This window comes from Apodemus sylvaticus, chromosome 8 (assembly GCF_947179515.1).
Source record: "Apodemus sylvaticus chromosome 8, mApoSyl1.1, whole genome shotgun sequence".
NCBI lineage: Eukaryota > Metazoa > Chordata > Mammalia > Rodentia > Muridae > Apodemus > Apodemus sylvaticus.
Window position 1 is genome coordinate 48,138,260 of NC_067479.1, and position 20,707 is coordinate 48,158,966.

Genomic DNA, 20,707 nt, shown 5'->3' on the forward strand with positions numbered 1-20,707 from the left:
GCTAGTCTTACACCTGTTCTTAAATGTTTTTGTTTTCATGGCTAATATTCCTACATCAGTTACTGAGTCAATTCTGATGGTCTCAGCAAACTTTGTGCAGTTTTTTTTGGTCAGTCCTATCTCTGGGTAACAGTACAAACATATTCAAAGCCTAAGCCTAAGACGATGACTGGTCTCCATATTTAAACTCAAAGAAAGAACATTCTTAAGGCATTGGGAAAGGAGTAATTACAGACACTCAGCTAAGTGTGGCTCTGTGAGTCATATCTTTCTCTAGCCTTCTGGGAAGTAACGTAGTCTTCCTGACTAAGAGCCTCAAAGAGGCCGTGTCTAATCCACCACCTCTGTGTGGCTGCATGGTAAGAGTAGGAGATGAGAATACAATGTTTCTACGTTGGAGTGAGTTTTTGAAAATACTGATTTGTCCTAAGTTGGGGCATATGTAAAACCAAGAAATAGGACAGAACAAGTAAGAAAGATACCCAACAGGGGGTAGGGGTGTGGGGGGGAGGTCAGGAGCCCTGGCTTTTCCCATTTAGTAGTGTGACCTCTTTGAACCTTGGCTTTCTCATCTGTAGAAAGAGGTTGGTGAAAATAATGCCCAGACCCAAGGTTCTATGACAATCTAACGGGATGAAAGGCCAGCTTCGGGTAGTTTGAGGAGCGTGCACACACATGCTGTGTCTTGTCTTCATCTGACAAGGGGAGCGTGCTTCATACGTGGGAAATGAGGACGCACAACACCATCTACTGAGGGACAGTCCTCAGAGTTGGTGAGAAGCAAGAGTTCAGTATGGCTCTAGGCAAATGGGTTTCTTTTCCATCTTCAGTTTTTGCAGTATTGAGGATAGAACCCAGGGCCCTGCATAGGGTAAGGGACCTGGTTAGAATTGATTGTTAACCTAGGAAGAGAGAACCTCTGCTGAAGACTTGCCTGGATCAGCCTGGTCTGGGGTCATGCCTGTGAGACATTGTCCTGACTGGGGAGAGAGGCCCCTGCCCACTGGAGATGGCTCTACACCTAGACTGGTGGACATGGGCTGTACAGGAGAACAGAGCCTACCTAGGCTGCTGAGCCGCACTCCTCCATGCTGCCTGCCTTGACTTCCCTCCATGGACAGTGACTGGGAAATGTAAGCCACAGAAGCTTTTAGCCCCTAAAGCGTCTGGTCATGGTGCCTGTAACATTCTTTACCACCCAAGCTGCATCCCCAACTCTTTCTTAGCAATGGAATCAACTGTATGATGTCTTCTTTAAGCAAAACTGTGCAGAGTAAGCAGAGCTGTTTGGGTAGTGCTGGGGGAGTGGGGTGCCCTTAACCCCACAGGCTACCTTTCATAGTGTTTGCCTGACATACATACCTTCATGGAAACAATAAAATATTTTACATTATTGTCTCTTCAAAGCCCAGTTTCTGAGTGAGACCTTTCCTGGTACCACTGTTTGAGTGTTTAGTGGAAACACAGCTTTTGACAATGCTGTCAGGGTATCAGGAAAGAAAAAGATGATATCGATGACTCCCGGGCTTGGAGACAAGAACAGACAGGAATGAAGTAAAGGAGAAGCTCCCTGACCGACACCACAGTGCACGCCGTCGTTAGCATCCTGCCTGAGTGCTGTGTGAGCAGCAGGAGTGGTGCTGGGCTCCAGCTCGGAGGAGCTGACACTGGCTGCTCCGGGAATACGTGAAGTCAGGAGACTGAGCACTCTGAGGAACTTTAAAGACCCTGAGAGACTTAGCAAGTGTCGCGCTGCTGAGTAGGTTTCCATCTCAGGGACTCCCACGCTTGAGGGTCCCTGTGGCTTGGCATGGGCTGTGCTAATGTGGCATAAGGTGGTGGTGAGGACGGTAAGTGAGCCTCCCAGTCCAGACTGTAATGACTCAGAAGGCAGCACAGAGCTCTAGCCAAACACAACACAACAGATGCCAAGAGGGTCGGGCAGCGTGCAGACCACCGCACCAGCAGGCGCTTCTGAAGGCTGCAGAGCTCATGCGGAGTCCATACCTTCAGACCCCAGGGATAACTGCAGGAAGACTGAATTAAGAACTGTCTGGAACTCAGCGGGAGCTTTAGAACACACTGCCAATCCCCAAAGACACCGAGAGATGCCACTCTGGATACTCCACACACCGTCATCTGCTCAGGAGTCATTATTTTATATTTTCTGAGTAACTTACGGCCGGGCCTTATTCCTCTTTCATAAACAAGGAATTGAACGCGTGGATAGACTAAATGGCTAGGAATAACAAGATAGGAGGAATATCTGGTATTTCTAAAGAGATGGAAATGCGCGTGTGCAGCTGGAGTCTGAGAGACCCGCCTCAGCGCTACCCTCACTCCTCTGTACTGCGCGCCTGCCCCTCATGAACCCTCAAGGCGCACCTCTGCAGCCATGTTCCCGCATGCACCCTAATTAGAAGCAGAAGAAGCTCTCGCGGAATATGCGGCTCCATCACCCCTCTGTCCTCTACAGAGGGGACCTGGGAAGCCCTAGCGGAGACTGGGTGGCCTGTAGCCAATCAGCTCTCAAGATGTGTGGTAGGCGTGGCGGCAACATGACAGTCTCCAATAGATAAGCACAGAGGGAAGGCCGGGAAGGAGCTTATGAGGGGGATGTTGGGGCAGGTTCAAACCCAAAGGCTTTTGAACACTAGCTGCGCTGTGGTCATCTATGCTGACCCATGGCTGTCTAGTCGCCCACTGGTCAAAATGGTTTAAATAAACATTTTCTATTAAAATCTAAATGCAATCACATAGGAGTCCAGGAGGGTCAGGAGATGGAAAGGCTGCCTCAGTGCAGAGAGGGAGGCCTACTGCTTGGTGTGGCCAGCAGGCGTGTGCTCTAAAAGGCGCATCACCTCTGGCTCCCGCAGGAGGAGTACTGTGCCTTGGGAGCTGTGCAATGTCAGCCACAATGCTACTCGGAAGCTTCCCAGATCCCCTCCCCCCCACCCCCGTGTCCCGTCCTCACCCTGTCAGAGTCTTTGATTGGGGCTCTGGGATTGCTGGCAACTACAAGAGAGCCAAGAGCATCTCTGACATAGTTCCACGGGTTCAGTGACCACAGGGATAGCGCTGCTGTGGTGAAGGGAAGCAGAGCTCTCATGCTCAGCCATGTGTTATACGCGGTTACCCCTGACCTGTGCAGAGCCTTGCAGCCCACAGTCGTCACTGCTGGGGGCTGCTCATTGCTCTCCACAGAGCTCCGAAAGGCCATTCTCCAGGGACTGATGATACAGGAGCCCCGGGAAGGCCAGTGGGCTGCACCCTTCTCCATTGCACCTTCCTCCTGCCAGTGGAGCCCCAGTGAAATGCGAAGTCAACTTGTCTCTTGCTTTTGCATAATACAGAGCCATGGCATGGGACAGTCTTCAGGTACGGGTGGGGTGCCAGCTTAAATGGCAATGGATTTGAGACTGTCTGTTCCTCAAGGGTTGTTTTAGCCAGTACAGAATCTAGAGTTCACATGCTCCTGTGGGCTGCTAATACAGTAGAACAGGCATTCCCGCCCTAGCCTCAGACCTCTGCAATGGGGGATATGATAGCAAACTGCACAATAACAAGCTGGTTTGAGCAGAAGGCAGCTTCATCTCGGGTAAATTGTCATGCCAGCTGCAATAATATATGTATAATATACATAATATAGTAATAATATAATACATGTCATGTATATTATTACCTGCTCACAGGATGCTGTGAGCAGACAATAGTCGGTGATGGGAAGTCAGAGCTCAGAGGCACTGGATGGGGATGCCCAAGACAGTGAGAACAGGCTTCAGTGTTTCCAAGGAACCCTGTGGTTTAACATCACACGACCTGTATGCTACAGTGCTTTTCTCTGTTGGAACTGGAGGTTGTCGGGCCCTTCAGTTACATTACTGTTAGGACAGGTGAGGTAGCGCCCTTGTTCCCTACTGTGAGAGGAAGGTACCTGCAGCTCTGGGCAGAGTCTGCAGCTCTGGGCGGAGTCTGCAGCTCTGGGCGGAGTCTGCAGCTCTGGGCGGAGTCTGCAGCTCTGGGCGGAGCCTGCAGCTCTGGGCGGAGTCTGCAGCTCTGGGCGGAGCCTGCAGCTCTGGGCGGAGTCTGTAGCTCTGGGCGGAGTCTGCATCCACCTTTCCAGCCCTGACTCTATGTGACCAGTGAAGCTTGAGAGAGATGCCCAGCTCTGCCGTTACCTTGAATTTCTCCTCATAGTTCTCGAAGGCCTCCATGACCATGCACACTGCCTCCATCGAGCGCTCGAGCCGCCGATCCACGCCGTTGAAGCGGTACATGCTGCCGGAGACGTCCACCACCAGGCGCAGGCGCTTGGGCTTCTGTTGCGGGCTACCCAGCTGAAGGAGGGGGTGGCAGACAACTGTGGTCAGCTGGGTTCTCGCCCAGGCTCTGCAATGTCAGCCCAAGGAGGGCAGATCCGGCCTGCACAGGGCTGTCCCAGAGGGTAGAGGGGATGGCTGTACCCCAGCAAGCAGAGGTCAGACTGGCTGTCAGGAGTACATGGAAAAGAGCTTCCCCTGGAATGTGGTAAAGTTTCCGTCCGGAGGTTGACAGTAAAGATACTGTACTTTAGAACAGTAGCCTGGGAGGGGAGAGGCCCCACGTCCTCTGCGTCAGTGCCCCTGGGGAGAGTGTGTGTATTTGGCGGTGTGTGTGACTGGAACTTGAAGGTCATTTTTCACCTAGGCTGAAGAAATGCCAGACTGCTACAACCTGGTTGTGTGAGAAGGGTGTGGCCAAGGACGTAAGCATTTTCTGAATATCTCTTTATTAAATAGAGCTTTTTGGTTTCCTTCTGGTTGGTGAGCTTTTTTCTTTTCTTGGCAGTTAAAATGGTGCTGAGCTGCTATCTGGCAAAAATTACTGATTAAAACGTGAAATCTTAGGAGATCAGCTTGGGGCCCAGATCTGCCAATATGCAATTTAAAAAAAAAATTGTCAGTAACAATAAACAAGAAAAATTCCATATTATTCTATTATTATACACTTGCTGCCATGCATGAAAAATGATAGGCAGAACTAATAATTTCAAGAAAATACTGTAGAGGGTGGTGAGATAGCTCATGAGACAGCTTGGCGGGTAAGCGACTTGTCACAGAGCCTGACTTCATGGGGGAAGGAGAGAACCGACTCCTGCAAGCTGTCCTCAGACTTCCATCCAGCAGCTGTGGCACGCATGCCCCTCCCCTGTGTGTGTGTGTGTGTGTGTGCACATATATGTATATGTACACAAGATAAATAATATATCATGGATGTTTAGAGAATAGCAGTAGGAAGCAAATTTTATAAATTCTTTTAAAACGTGTTGAGTGTGCCCTGATTAGAAGCAGCATGGCACACATGTGTGCATGACTAGCTCGCAGATGTGTCCAAACACTTGCTGACCACAGTGAGTCAGTAGAGAAAGCAGCTGTTGACTCACGGCAATGACAGAGAAATAAGAACTCCCAAATTGCCACCAGATTCACTGAGTAAACATTACAGAGAGTGGCACTCACTGCGCCCCTGCCCTCGCTCACTGCGCCCCCCCTACTCACCACGCCCCTGCCCTCCCTCACCGCGCCCTGCCCTCCCTCACTGAACCCCTGCCCTCGCTCATTGTGGGGGAGGGGGGTGGGGGGGCCCTCACCCGCTCACTGTACCCCTGTTCCCAGTGGTTACTCACTAGTTTTGATTATTCAGGGCAATAGGAAATCCCAAAGTTCCCTAAGATTCAATAGTTGACCGTGTTGCCAGTCTGGTGAATACTTACTATAATTAGTATACCTTAAGAGAGAATTCCTTGCTTCCTAAAAACTGAAGGCATGTGATGGACACAGATTGTTAGGGTTCCAGGAGAGGAGGAAACTCTACAATTGCTCTGTTTCTCTTACCTTAAGGATCCTCTGGGATTCACAAGCAGCAGAGAGTCTCCCATTCCCACAGAGCAGCCACTCTGCACCTGGGTGGGGGTGGGGGGGTGGAGGGACTGGGCGTGGCCGCACAGGTAGCACTTGGCTACTGGCCTTCTGGCTCCTGGCTGATGCAGGGCTGGTGGGCAGTGTTTGTTCCTGGTTTCTTCTCTGAGTGGCTGGACTAGGGTAGGAAGGTTGGCTTCCCCTCCACTGAAGACCCTAGCGCCATGAACTACCCTTTTCTGCTCTATAGACTAGCATCTTCTGGTTTTAGCATTGATTCCCCTGCTTTGCCTGGTTGAACCTTAGGTCACAGGCTGAACCCTGGAGTTAACTCCTCTAGATCTGCTTAAAGCTCACCCTACCTTTGTGCTGATTTGTTGTTTAGAGAAAGGATGTCTTTGCGTAGCCCTGGCTGTCCTGGGCTCACTTGGTAGATCGGGTTGGTTTCAATCTTTCTGATCTTGAGCGTCAGGGTTAGGTGACAGCATCACCATGCTCCGCTCTGCACTGGCTGTTCTTAATATCATTCTATTTTGTGCACATGCTCCATGTCTTTTTTTTTTAATTATATGTTTTCTATAATGCTTTCTATAGTTGCATATTTTGGGTTAATGGTATTTTGACACAACTCATGAATTCTCTACAGAATGCTGAACTATGTGAATCTGAGGCACAGGGTTCCCCATTATTTACCTGGGGTGCCAGATCCCCCCGACGTTTGTAGATGGCCTTCTCTCCAGCCAGCCCATCAATGATCTTGGCGTCGTCTAGTTCTCCAATAGCTTGGTGTCTTAGCCACTGCCTTTCTTTGCCTTTAGCCTGCAATGTCACAGACAGACACACGTGAATCTTAGGTACTCAGTGCTACAGCTCTTTGACACAGTTTCTTACATGAATAACAGGAAGCACACTGGGATCCTATCAGCAAGTGAGGGCTCAGCAAGGATGTGGTCACGTGGTTGGTTTCTGCTCTGCTCATCAGAAAGGCCTGTGGAGTGCGGTTTCTCAGTTGTAAGTGTTTTCACACATGGAACAATCCAAAGAGCTCACACAGAGGACATACAGACAGGAAGACAGTATGCAGTGAACCCCAAGGGAGAGTTCAATGCCTGGAAATGCGATGGTGACGTATTTCTTATGGTTTTTTTTTTTTTTTGAAACAGTGATCCCAGAAAATTTATTAGGTAACAAATAAGCAGCTTGAACTTGTTAACGGTGACAGAGTCTGAGAGCTGATCTTCAGCCGGCTCCCTTCTGGATGGGAAGTTTGCTACTCGAGTTCCCGAGACTTCGTGTGCAAACTGAAACAGCTGGGGAGGGTGGGAGCAGCCTGTGCCACACATGGCTCTCCGCTCTTCTGGATCTGGAAAGCATCTGACCTTTCCGGAAGGTATTTCCACAGCATGCTTTGCCACCGTAAGTTACAACTCTGCCAGAGAGCCCAAGCAGACAGGTAAAGGATACAGAACTCTGTGCTGAACAGTTTTATGCCAGCCTGACACAAGCTTAAAGCCATCTGTGAGGAAGAGACCTAAGCAAGTGCCTCTGTAAGATGAGGCTGTAGCCAGTCTTCTTAGTGATCAGTGGGGGAGGGCCCAGCCCATTGTGGGTGGAGCCATCCCTGGGCTAGAAAGAAAGCAGGCTGAGCCAGCCAGGAGGCAGCACCCCTCCACTGCCTTAGCATTAGTTCCTGCCCTGTTTGAGTTTCTGTCTTAATGATGATGTAGTAGTAAAAGCCAAACAAACCCTCTCCTCCACATGTTGCTCCTGGTTATGATGCCCCACCACAGTAACAGAAACCCTTACTGACTAAGACAAACTCACATCCCAAGTAAGGTGCTTACTTAAGAGAGCCCATGGCCACAGGTACGTTAGGATCTATGCTCAAGGGGCTTTTGGGAGCACAAACCAGATTTTAAGACACACTCTGTCTCAGAAATATAAAAATATGGGGAAGAACAGAATTAGAATATTTTTTATTTCCTTTATGGTGACAGGAGGGGGTTTAAATTTAGTTTTCTATAGCTGTGGTAGGCTATACCACAGTAAAAATTCACTAAAAGAACTTGCTGTGGTACAGGAGTGAAATCATGCCGATCTAACAACTTTACCGGGTTAAGAACTCAGCCTTCGTACCATTTTGATGACAGCTAGCTACTGCAACTATATTCACATTTACTTTTTCTTTATCTTCCTAGTGGCTAACCATGTGAGAGTCAGTCCTTGGCAGTGATGCCCAGGAGTGCCAGGCCTCCAAGGAAGACTGTGGGATTACCAGCCAGTCGCCAGAATGACAATGACAGGGCCAAGTCCCGATCCCTGGGTCAGGGGTGGTGGCCTGAGAAGACTGACTGACCTCTGATCCCGTGGGAAAGGAGGCTAGAAGTTTATATTTGCCCACCCCCACCCTCCTGCCACTGGCAGCTGTGTGTCTCACAAGACTTTCCATGACCCGAGCTTTGTGCCAGGGTGCACCATTTCTGTGCACTCATGGAATTCTTGCCTAGTATATACACGTGGGTCAACTGCCCACCATGTTGGTGACCTATGGGCTTCTTTAGTTCATATTTACAATAATGTATAATTATTCATATATAAAATTCTCTTAAAACCCATGTTCTAAAATGTTAAAAATGGGCAAAACCTATGGGAAAACCTGTTACTGCTGTTGTACTAAATGGACATATTGTCAAATTACATTCTTAATATTTATGTTTACAGTCACAGATTAGTGCAGCTCTCGGCCTTGGTCGGGGACGCTTCTTACTGGTGGTAGCAGTTAGTTAATGCAGAGGCTCACCGTATGTGGGACATCTATATCTCCACATTTAAGGCTCAGGGAAGACAAACCACAGTAGGGAGCCCTGAAAGATCCTGGGCTGAAGGGTGGGGTGGGTTTGACGAAATGACCGACCACAGCTGCCTCTGCCTACAGAAAACTGCATGATGCTGAGGGGACTCTGACGCTGAGGCACTCTGTAATGCTCTTACAGGCCACCAATGCAGGCCTCCTTCAGCTCAGTGCACTTTACCCTTTCACTGGACGCTTCTCCGGAGTTTTTGCTTTTAAATTTTCTTCTGTCCAGCTAGTTCTTCTGTCCACTGGCTTTCTCAAGTTTTTACTAGTTTCCGCTGTGGTCTGCACTTAAGACTGGATCAAGCCTGTTCTACTTCTTGAGCACACTTAAGTTTGGGCACTGGATTTTCTTTGTTCTTTCCATATTTCCTTACTACATTTGACTCCTGTACTAGCTCTGCTTTGATTCTTTTAAATCTCTGTCTTATTGCATATAGGAGACACTTCTAATGAGAACAAAAAGTGCTGCAGGTTCTAAATGTTGCTGTGAGACATGGACAGAACAGAGGTTAAGAGGTGTGCTTTTCCCCAGCTCCAGTTAGGTTTCACATGCTTGCTAGCAATGCTATTTTTCAGGAAGGATTTTAAAATTGACTTTGGTGTAAGTTCCAGTACATTATACTTGGTTGAAGTTCTTCAAAGCTTCTTGCATGCTGTTAGCACTCTTCTGTAGTTACAAGGATTTCCACAATTCATTTCTTTTATTCAGCTTTTAGGAACTTAATGCCCTTCCACCTTTCCCTTTGCTCTGGTGTCTGCAGAATAGCTCAGGACCTCTCAGTGGTGGCTCTGACCCACTTGGTGGGAGCTGCTGAGCATCCCCGGTGGCTGACTGGGCACTCCAGTGCTCAGTAGGGAGCTTCTGCATGGGCACAGATGGTACCTGCACACTCTCAAACCAATCTGCCACCTCTGGCTGTGCAGCAGTGAACTCAGGGGCTGGCATGGTCCATTTGCCCTGAAACTCCTCCTTGGTCACAGCCTTCTCAACAGCAGCTGGCTCCTCCTCCTCAACCTCCCCAGGTCTCTGTAAACATTAGATGTAACCTCCCACAGGTCTTCCTGGGAGATAGCGCTGCACGTGTGGAACACTTCCTGGGCCAGCATCCACCATGCTAGACCCACTGAGTGAGCCCCTTGTTGTCCCATGAAATGGCAACACCCACGTAGTGCAGGGAGTCTGTTTTGCACAGAGCAGTGGTGGGCAGGTTGACATAACATTCCTCTGTGAGGGGTTCGGTGGTCAGTCTTGGGATCACTCACCACTAGAAGCCACGGCTCCCTGAAGGCTGCTTAGATTTGGTTCGTGAAGGTCCCCACGCAGACAGCAATGGGGGTGGCTCCAGTGGCAGTGAACTTCAGCATGGCTTGCTGGCCAGTGTTCCTGGAGGAGATGGTGCTGACATCATCAGGGTTCTCGATGGCACGGCCTCTCCCAGGTCCTTCTTCAGATTTATGATGCAGATACCATCACTTTTCCTTTTGCAGATGTATTACTCCATTTGAAAGTCAAGGTTGGTGCCACCTAAGAGGGTTCCTTTAGCAAGGAATTTGAGGACATCCTCCTCCTTCACTGTAGGACATGAAGGGCTCCAGACAGATGCTGTGCAAGTTTCCCTTTAAGTTACAATGGGAATGAAGAACACAACCATATGGACCTGTCCCTGGGCAGCACAGAAAGGCTCTACAGTTTACTTTTTAGTGAAATAGGAAAAATAGCTTTTTACTTTTCAACCCCTTTAGTGTTACTGTCATTTCTTTTCCTGTTGCTGTGGTAAAATACTCTGCCTAAAGCACCTTATGGGAGAAAGGGTTTGCTCCACCTCCCGGGTCAAGGGTAGAGTCCATCAAAGCCAGGGGGCATTGGTAGGCGCCTGGAGCAGCTGGTTACACACAGCCATAGTCAGCACCGGAGATCAGTGACTGCTTGCTGCTGTCTAGCCAGCGTCTCTGCTCATCCAGCTCAGGATCCCAACATCAACAGCACCAGCACAGCAGCTGAGTCTTCCACCTTGGTGCGCACGATCAAGGCAAGTCCCCATAGGTGTGCCCAGGGGCTTGCCTCTAGGCTGGCGTGAGGGCCAGTCAAGGTGACAAGATTAACCACACCTGGCAAGGGCCGGGTTAGAAAGCTACTGTTCAAAAGCCTGGAGATCAGGACTCTGTCTGGCCTGCACACAAGGCTGACATTGTACTGACAGTGAGTTACAAATGTGCTAAGAAAGAGAAGGCGCACTTTGCTGGCTTCCCTGAAACACAGACCTTTTTTTAATCTTCCCCCTCTGTGGTGGTTTGAATATGCTTGGCCCATAGAGTGGCACTATTAGGAGGTGTGACCCTACTGGAGCAGGTGTGGTCTTGATGAAGGAAGGATGTCACTTTGGGCATGGGCTTTGAGACCCTCCTCCTAGCTGCCTGGAAGCCAGTCTTCTCCCAGTAGCCTTCCAATTAAGGCAGAATTCTCAGCTCCTCCTGCACCAGGCCTGCCTGGATGCTGCCACACTTCCCCCTTGATGATAATGGACTGAACCTCTAAACCCGTAAGTCAGCCCCAATTAAATGTTGTCCTTATAAGAGTTGCCTTTATCACAATGTCTGTTCACAGCAGTAAAGCCCTAACTAAGACACCTGGGCTACCCCAGTACAAGCAACAACAGAACCATAGCCACAGCCACAGCCTCAGCCACAGCCACAGCCACAGCCACGCACATTCATAGAGACACGTGGTATCTCCATGCTGGTCCAACTCTGATCCTGAACACAGGCTTGCATATTAAATCCTTTAAATGCCATGTCTGCATTGTTGTTCAGGTGTCCCAGGAATGAGAATACACCAGCACCGAGGGGAAACAGCTACCTTCTTCACAAGTCTTTTCTCCTACATCCCCTACTCCTGTCTTCCAGGGCTCCCTTAGGCACTGTCCTCCTGTCCCGCAGGCACTGTCTTCCTGTCCTTCATCTGAACCCTAGCTTGTCTCATCTTCTCCATTTCCACACTAATTTCCCTATCTTGAGTTTCTGTCACTTCTCACCAGAATTATTCAGAGTACTACATGATTTGGTGCCTAGCTTCTAGCTTTCTCTCTGAGTCCTTCTCCCAGATGGCCGTGCCAGATTCTGAAGACAGAACAGCATCAGTCTTTCCAAGGCATCTTCCTGGCTCCTCAGAGGTGACACAACACATCCAGTCTTGCTCTCCAGTGTTTTCTCCCACTGTCTTTGGCCTCCACGCCTGTGCGCCAGACACTGAGCCCAAGTCATTCTGGACTCTGTTCCCAATTTGGCCTGGTGCCCAAGTAAGTCCTTTCTCCAGGTGTTTCTTCTGCCTAGATGATGGCCTCAAAAACTGCTTTTAGTCTGCAGACATCTGTTACTGGTCAGTGATGTCGCAGAGTGACAGAAAACATTTAGAAACTAACACAGCAATTGGACAAAGACATTTGGTGTTTGTATATTTTTGTTTGTTTGGTTTTCAAGACAGAGTTTTTTTTGTCTAATGGCCCAGGTTCTCCTGGCATTTTCTCTGTAGATCAGGCTGGCCTTGAACTCACAGAGATCTGCCTGTCTCTGCCTCCTGAGTGCTGGGATTAAAGGTGTGCGCTACCACTGTCCAGCAGTGGTCATATCTTATAGGTAAGCGAAAACAGGAGCCTGAAGCTAGTTGTTGTGGGTGCCTATAATCTCAGAACCAAGGAGGCAGACGTGGGAAGACAGCAAGTCTGAGGTCAGCCTGTGCCTAAAAGTCCATGCTCTAACCCCTGAGAGGTCTGTATTTTGTCCTCAATTTTAATACAATTTCCCAGTAATTTCATTTCTATTGGATATTATAAAAGCATTAGACCATGCTGAATGGAATCAAATCTGCGTGGGTATAAAGCTGAGCTCTGGCAAACCATCCTGCTCGTCTCTGACCACACTTGTACACTCACTGAGGAAACGCCCATGGTTACCGCTATTACACAGCAATGTCAAAACAGCTGGAGGGTTTTAGTTACTCAGAGTCACAGGATTGGCTGCAGGTGGCAGGAGGGGGCCAAGTCAAAGTCTTGATTTGGCCACAATCTGCAGTTTTATAGTTTACATGAGGCCCCATCCTTTCTTGGCCAGTAGCTATGGCCAAGATAAGCAGTGTCAGGACTATGGCTTAAGGATTAGAAATCCCACCTAAAAATAACTCCCCGATGGCTTAAAGATCCATCGAGGGAACATGGCAAATGTTGTGTTGGCATTTGGCTGATGGTACAAAATGTATAATGGTCATAAATAAGAACTGCCCATGGGATGGACCAGCAGGGTCGAGGAAGGTGACAAGGACCTGGCACATAACAGAAGCCTGACTTGGGCTCAGACACCTGCTTCACTGGCCACACAACCCAGGAAACTGCACTTTCTGTGTCATCTTAAATTTCCTTCTTTATAAAATGGGGGCAAAATATCCATATTCCATGGGCCTGGGAAGACTGTGTCACACCCCAGCTAGACTTGGAAATTAGGAATCGGATCAGTCATTTGAGGAGCTCTTTCCTCTGGACAGTGAACTTTAGACCTTTAAACATGAAAGCAGGCTGGAGAGAGAGCTCAGCAGTTAAGACTCCTGTGCTCTTCCAGAAGACAGCGTGGCCACATCAGGTGACATACAACTGCCTAAATTCTGGCTCCAGGGGATCCAGTGCCCTCTTCTGGTCTCACTGCACACACGCGCGCGCGCGCGCGCACACACACACACACACACACACACGGCATTCACTCACACATAGATAAAAAATAATAATGATAAAAATGAAGTCTCTGAGTTTTGGGTTAAAACCAAGGATTAAAAGTGCATCCCACACTCTAATATCTAACAAGGCATGATAAGCATTCCTTTGAAAGAACAGTAATGAAGACAAAGAGTCAACATAAGGGAACCAAAGTCAAGCACTCCACGGGAAGGGTTCCCAAGACTTCAGTGCAGGCGAGGGCGCCTTACCCCACACTTCCCCTAAAATGATGATTCTGTCTCTGGACAAAATAATTGGATTTCATGTGTCATCTAGGGAATAGACTGGACTGAAATTATAGGCTTTACTTAGGAAATACTGAAGTATCTTGATATTTAAAAATGCTGTACCAGTGCCCACCAGTCCTGAGGCACCGAGAGCCTGTGAGACAGCAAGGAGCTGCGGCACCCCAGGGCGAGAGGAGGGCAGGAGGAGGAGGAGGTGGCAGGGGACACAGAGAAGGCACACCCTGCCTGATCTCATCTGTTCCCCTGCTTCTTCATTGGCAGTAAAATGATTTACAGGGAGAGAGAGTTCTATTTGTGAACTTCCAGGAGAGGTGAGATATACACAGATCTTCCCTGAGGGGAGTCAGGAAGTCTCTGTCTGTCTGGGAGGGTCACTGGTAAAATTACTGCTTCCTGGACAGGAAGTGAAAGGTGAGGTCAGATATTTTCCCTTGGAGAACTTCACTAAGAAAATCATAGGGTTGAGTTCACAGCTTTGTGTCAACCTTGAAATGACTCCTTCTGGTTGGCTGATTAGTGCTCAGATAACTTTCTCCAGCAGTTTTGGTGCAAGTCCAGATTTGGCCCCAATCCTCTTTTTGCCCACAGAGAAAGGTTACCTGTAGGTTATCCAGGATGACTCGGAGGGCATGCACCTGCCGCTGCACGGCACTTGAGAAGCGCTCGTAGGTCGCGGCATCGTACTCACTCATCTGGATCTCCTTTAGTCTGAAACCAGAGGGGGAAGGCGACACCCGCTCACGTCATGTTCATGTGGGTCTGTTACCCTCGCTCACACATTGACAGGACCTAGCAACTTCTTGGTGACTCACACTGACTTTGAGGAGAAAAAGTGAGAAATGATGTCACCAGTGATGCCCCTAGATTCAAAGGAAGGCAATGCTCAAAGTCCACTGCTGATGGATGGACAAGAAGGGAAAGTCCCAACTGTACATCATATATGGTGCATATATCTCTCGTGCAAACAGTCCTACCAGGTGGCTCACTACTATCTGTAACTGCAGCTCCAGGGGACTTGATGCCTTTTGGTCTCACAGATACTTAATTTAAAATCAAAGCAGAACACAGTCACCTAAAGCTAATCCTAAACAAGCCTTTTGTAAGCCTTGGGTTTTCCAGTGTGATAGCCATAGTGCACTAATTTAACACACATTTCTGTACATGTCTATAAATATTAAAGGTGATGATACCAAGACAAAAAAATATGGAATGCCCCTCTCAAAAGCGTAAGCATGCATGACACAATTGTATCAATGTGTGTGTGCGTGTGTGTGTGTGTGTGTGTGTGTATCCGTGTGTGTGTGTGTGTGTGTGTGTGTGAGTGTGTGTGTGTAGGCAGAGAACCTATATGCATAGCTGAAATTACACAAAGTATATTTAACTCTCTCTCAAATGAGGGAGAATGAATGGTTTCTATTCTCAGACAAAACACTGGGGAAAATATAATGAGAACAGTGGAGGCTCAGGACTCCATGTGTGTGTAGTAAGACCACGCCTTACTTTTTGAGGCTTTAATACTCAGCACAGTGCCTGATACACAGTGATACTCAATACATGCTGTTAGGTAATACTTTGAAAGCACTGCTATCAAAAGGTAAATATAGACAAGGCCACTGTAATATCCAATGCTGCCCCCTCAAGGTGACCTGCCAAGGTGCCCTTCTAAATCCTATTAACTCTCTGTTCTAAAGAACAAAAAGGAATTTGTGCTTGAGACTTCGCCTCCTAACAATACCTCCTCTGTTTAGTTTTCATAGTCTGAGTTCTCTAAGTTTCACTAGGTTAGGTGATAGCCACAGTTTTAGGGAACAGAAGCAGGGCACAATGAACACTGTAGGATATGCCACATACCACCTCATGTCTAGGCAGTCAAGATACACTTTCTCCAAGAACTCGGATTAGTACGGATTGGGAAGTGTGTGGACAGAGCTTGTCTCTGGAGCAGAGGAGGTGGGAAAGGATCCAGAAGAGGGAAAGAATACACAGAGAAGAGGACTCGGGCAGCTGGGAAGCCGGCTGCAGCAGAGTGGCCTTGGGAGAGATGAGAATTAGCTCTAGCCCACAGCTATCTCGGAGGGGGTCACTGTGCACTGCTAACCCTCCCATGCTAATTTAATTATGAGGAAATCTGGAAATCCTATTTTGGGTTATGTCAGCCTTCACTCGGACACTCAGAGGATGCTCCCTGTGGATAATAGGTTCAGACTGAAGCAGGAGATGAGAGAATAAAAGAGGGATCTTAACCTGGGTTAGACGGGCCTCCTGGGAATCAGTGCGGACAAACGGCATGCTGATGGCAGGCGTGTTTAAAGGGCGTATTTACCATTATGTAAGAGTCTGGGAATCTCAGTCCGTATACTTCTTCTATAGGTTAGACTTAAATACTATAATTTGGATTGCAGTTTGAGGAGGAAAGCAGACAGAAGCTGAGCTCTAGGGTGAAGAGCTGCTGAGTTATGCACATGGCGGTGGGTGCAGTCTCCACAGCTTGTCCCAGTGTGCTTGAGGGGAGTGCGAGTCATCTACAGGTCTTAGGCTGTGTCCCTCTGCTCTGTTTCAGTGGATCAATTCTTGAGGTGCAGGGCTACTATTTGGTTTAAATCAATGCTAACTGAATGCTTGGTCAGCCCATCATAGGTACCGAGGACAAGAACTAACAGGCGAGACCTGGCACCTGCACACACATGCGTGTTACACATTCTCTGGGCATGTTTGCCCCACTCCGGGCTCTGTCTTCGTGGGACTTACAGAGGAGGGGAGAAGCAATCCCTCCCACAAGTGATAAGATGGGAGAGAGTGGTCAGTGTTGGAGACGAGATACAGGATGCTGTGAAAGCGTCCGGATCTGATCTCACTGTGCACACGACTCATCTGTAGTCAAGATGATAGTGAAGAATTATTACCATAAAAATGAATGTGTGTATCAGCAGGTTTGTGGGATTTCTGGTTTGTTTTTTTTAGTTGTGTGTAGAGACACAGTCTGCAATATTTATGACAAGATGAGATAATATCTTGGATTAGCTCAACAATCCGAAGTGGAGAATGGGACTGGGATGGGGGCAGGGGTCCACAGGGTTCATCATGTGTTTCTCTTTATTTACAGTTGGGCTGGAAAAGGCCCATAATAAAAAGTTAAAGACAAATTTTTGGCAGTACCAAGTGGACACCCATCCAGTGGATCGCAAGGCCATTTCTAAGGTGACGTTTGCTCTTGTTTTGCTGTGCCGTCTTCCCCAGGATCTCTGTGTGTTTCATTTCTTCCTTCTCATACCCTGCCTGCTTCCTCCCTTTCACCACCTCACAGGCAGGTCTGAAGAGACAGGGACAGTCCCCTCTCCTATAATCAGTACGTTCTGTTGTCTTAGGATCACAGGTGACCATTGGCCTCTTTCTATTTAGGGTCTTAATAGTGTCCCAATAGACTCTTTCTCTAGTGGCAATCAGAGAAGTGTAATCTTCTTAGCTTACCCAGGGCTCCGTGCCCCCCAGGCTCCCTGCCTCCTGGAAACACTCATGTGCTAGGGCACTCAGCTCCACCATGTAGAGAACTTCAGACTGGATAATCACTTGGAGGCTGGGGTGTGGCAATGATAGCCCTTCACTAACTGAAGAAGAGAATGACTCATGCCTAATTCCTAGTTTTTTTTTCCTCAAAGGAAGCTTTATATGAGATGTCGAGCAATATTTTAATTCTAATAAGATTGGTCATTATGACATAACTTTTCTCCACATCTTTTGAGAAATGAATACTTTGATCCCTAATAAGTTTTCCAGTCTCACAACCTCTGGGCGTGGGAGGTGGGGGGCTCCCCGTTTCCATGGACGCATGCAGCATGGCACAGTGAGGTTCCAGGAAGTCAGTGATGAGGCTGAGGGCAACACCGACCAGACACGTGAAGGCTACCTGCTGCACCACAGCGGTGAGAGGCTTGCAGACTTTCCTGAGGGTGTGGCGGCGGGCCCTGCATTTTTGTCTCTATTGTTCTCTGCTGTTTACTTGTAGGATGTGAAAGCACGGCATGTAATAACATACCAGATGGTCTACGTGGGAGGAATTTCATAACTCACATACTCTTCAACATGTTTTTGTCTGGCTGCCCCAGCTCCTTCCACTGAGCACAGAAATGCAAATCTGCTCTCTCTCCCTCTGGTGCTCCTCAGTGTGAAAGGGTGCTCCCTGCTGCTTTGGGAGTTCTCACTTTTTGCTGAAGAGCATAAGTGAAATGTGTCTAGTAAAATACCCTGTGGAGTCTTCCTTTCTAGTGGGGGCCAATCAAAATAGCCCAAAGCAGCCGTGGCGCAGCGTCCGAAACCTGAAGGCTCCCTCGCTTGAATTTCTAGGTTCAACCTGCTGACCAGGTTCTTATCTCCAAACCCTAAACAAATGTAGGCCCTGTCTCAGGTGAGCCCAGAGATTGTGCCTTTCTCAGTATCATCTTAGGACATAGTCCTTGTGACTTTAGCTCTGTGTGTGTGTGTGTGTGTGTGTGTGTGTGTGTGTGTGTACACTACTCACCTGCACTGCTCTAGATGCACGAGGCACACTCACCTCTGCTGAAATGCTTTCTGGGCCATCTCCCTTGCAGCTCTCTTGATATGCTCAGGAACTGCATCTTTCTCCACCTCAGAGACTTGATACACCGGGTGGCCCACATCCAAGCGATAAGGACCTCCTTTGCCACCGAGACCTGCAGTGCCTCTTCCCCCTGGAAAGAAATCATGGGGACACAGTTGTTATGTCTAGAATCTGGCCACAAAACAAAAGTCAGATCATGGCTCTAAGACAGTCCTGCCAGGAATATTAATTGAACTAACTAGTAGTTAATGCCTCACGCCACCTTTGCCCAAACTCTAAGATATCCCCACTTAGGGTAACTTTTCCTTTTATTTCATCCATCCTGATCTGCACACATGTTAAGGTTCAGTCCAAATTCAACTTGAACAATTCATCTGATGTCTCCTTTGTAGGGACTTAGTTATTCTGTGCACTGTTTGTGGCCTGGTAACAGTTTTCCTTAGCTGTATGGTGGCTGGCTGTGGTGGCTGTCTGTCTTTGTTCTTCTGCCCTAGATGAGTGGCCGGGCGGCAGTGACTGTAAACATTACACAGTTACTAGTTAAGAGGGGCAACTCTCCTTCTAGTTATCTATTTTCCCTAAAATACCATGACAGTTTATAGATCAAATTTCTTTTGTTTTGAAAATAATGAAAACAATTCACAGAGACACTGAATGGCATCTTTGTGGCTTTAAACCACTTGCCTAGCTAGGAGCTGATGCCGATAATTATGACAGTCAGTTTTGAATACTGCTCAACAGATAGACATCATTAGCTTCAGAACAGTTGTTCAATATCAGTCCAAGTTTACATGTGTGTAAGTACACGTCATGAAGTGCTGCATGAGCTGTCTACACTAAAATGAATGTCAGATGCCTATAAGGCTAAGTAAGTAGTATTTTAAAGTGGTAGAGAAATTGGCCAATTACATAGGAATGCTTGGTCTAATGTATGTTCAAATTTAAATTGTTTTAAAACATTGTATTGACCAAATATGTACCTCTATTGGCCACATTTGGCTTTTGTATGAATGATTTATTATCCTTGCTCCTAGATAACTAGCAACCAGGTCCCTTTGTTTATATGTAATTTGGGACCTTTATGAGAGTCCAGTACTGGAGAGGCGAGGCAGTGCCTGCTGTATTGCACAGTGTAGCACAGCACTGCGAGCTGGTTCAGTGATTAAGACAGACTGAGTTTGAATCTGGTTTCAACTCAATAGCTGGGTCATCAGAGAAATCCCTCATCTCACTCACTGTGTCTCGGTGCTAACCTACAACATGGGATGGCACCGCCTGCCTGATGTGATTTCCACACAGCCAAACTGCTCGGGAATGTATCTTGCATGCACTAGGGGCTGTGTGAGTGACAGCCCTCATGATGGCTGCTCGGTTCAGTACACAGAGAGTGAGGTCATTTCTAGACTCATGTGGTGGGAAGCTGGAAACCTTTTCGACTTTGGATAAATTATGTTACTCTCCCCCACTAGAGCTTTGATTTGTCTACTAAATTAAAAATGAGAACTTGGCATGAGTTCTTTGCTTCATCAAAGTCCAGGTAGGTCATTTCCTTTGGGGAAGCACCACGAGAGCAGTGATGTCTATTAATCACAGAATTTCAGTCTTTTGATTGAGCACATCTTATTTCATTTAGGAGTGGGTGGTGGAAAATTCCTTCGACACCGCATGCTTCCCGGTTACACTCCTGCGGTGTGTGGTGGAGAGTTGTACTGGTCGGCGGTGTCAAGGCCCTGCGGGTGGAAAGATGGTAGCTCTCCTTGAGGATCGGGTGGGCGGGACTGAGCATAAAGCTCCCCAGGAGCCCGGAGGTCGGCACTTTGATGAGAGGAGGATCCACATTGGTTGGAGACCGTGTGGGTGTGGCCAGGATGGGTCATCTGGCTCCTCAGGAGAGTCAGCTGGGATGGATCGGTCACAAGGAAAGACTTCTTCTCTCCACTCTACAGTTCTAAATTCATATTATTTAAATGAGAAATGCTTACAGATGAACTTGGAATCACATCAACCAGTCCGTAAGCTAGGGCCAGGAGCACAGGGGGAAGAAAAGACCGTGATGATGGAAAAGAACCCAATGGCTGGTTGGCCCAGAGCTGGGTATACTGTAGAACATTTGAAGGTGCAAATGACAGAGAAGCAGGTCGAAGTCCGGGAGCCTTGATCAGCTGTAAGAGCCAGGGCCGGGAAGCAGACGGGACGGTTGGTCTGAACAGGTGCTGGAACCAGCAGACGCACGTTTATTAACAAATGAAACTTTGCCTCTGCGCAGGCACTACTGGGAAGCGGACATCTGGCCAGCTCGGTCCACGGTGCATTCCATATGGATTAAATATTGTTGGCTTGACACTAACTTCCAGATCAAAGGACACTTC

General features: G+C 48.1%; 1 protein-coding gene across 1 annotated transcript in view; it reads right to left on the reverse strand.

Moving 5' to 3' along the window:
- The window catches only part of Vwa8 (von Willebrand factor A domain containing 8), a 335,644-nt gene that overhangs the window by 8,494 nt on the left and 306,443 nt on the right, over positions 1–20,707 (reverse strand). Inside the window, exons 39-42 of the mRNA XM_052190877.1 lie at positions 18,312–18,468; positions 14,362–14,470; positions 6,591–6,716; positions 4,179–4,337 (exon numbers count right to left, since the gene is read on the reverse strand). Of these exons, the coding sequence (XP_052046837.1) occupies positions 4,179–4,337; positions 6,591–6,716; positions 14,362–14,470; positions 18,312–18,468 (551 nt within the window). The remainder of the gene's footprint in view (positions 1–4,178; positions 4,338–6,590; positions 6,717–14,361; positions 14,471–18,311; positions 18,469–20,707) is intronic.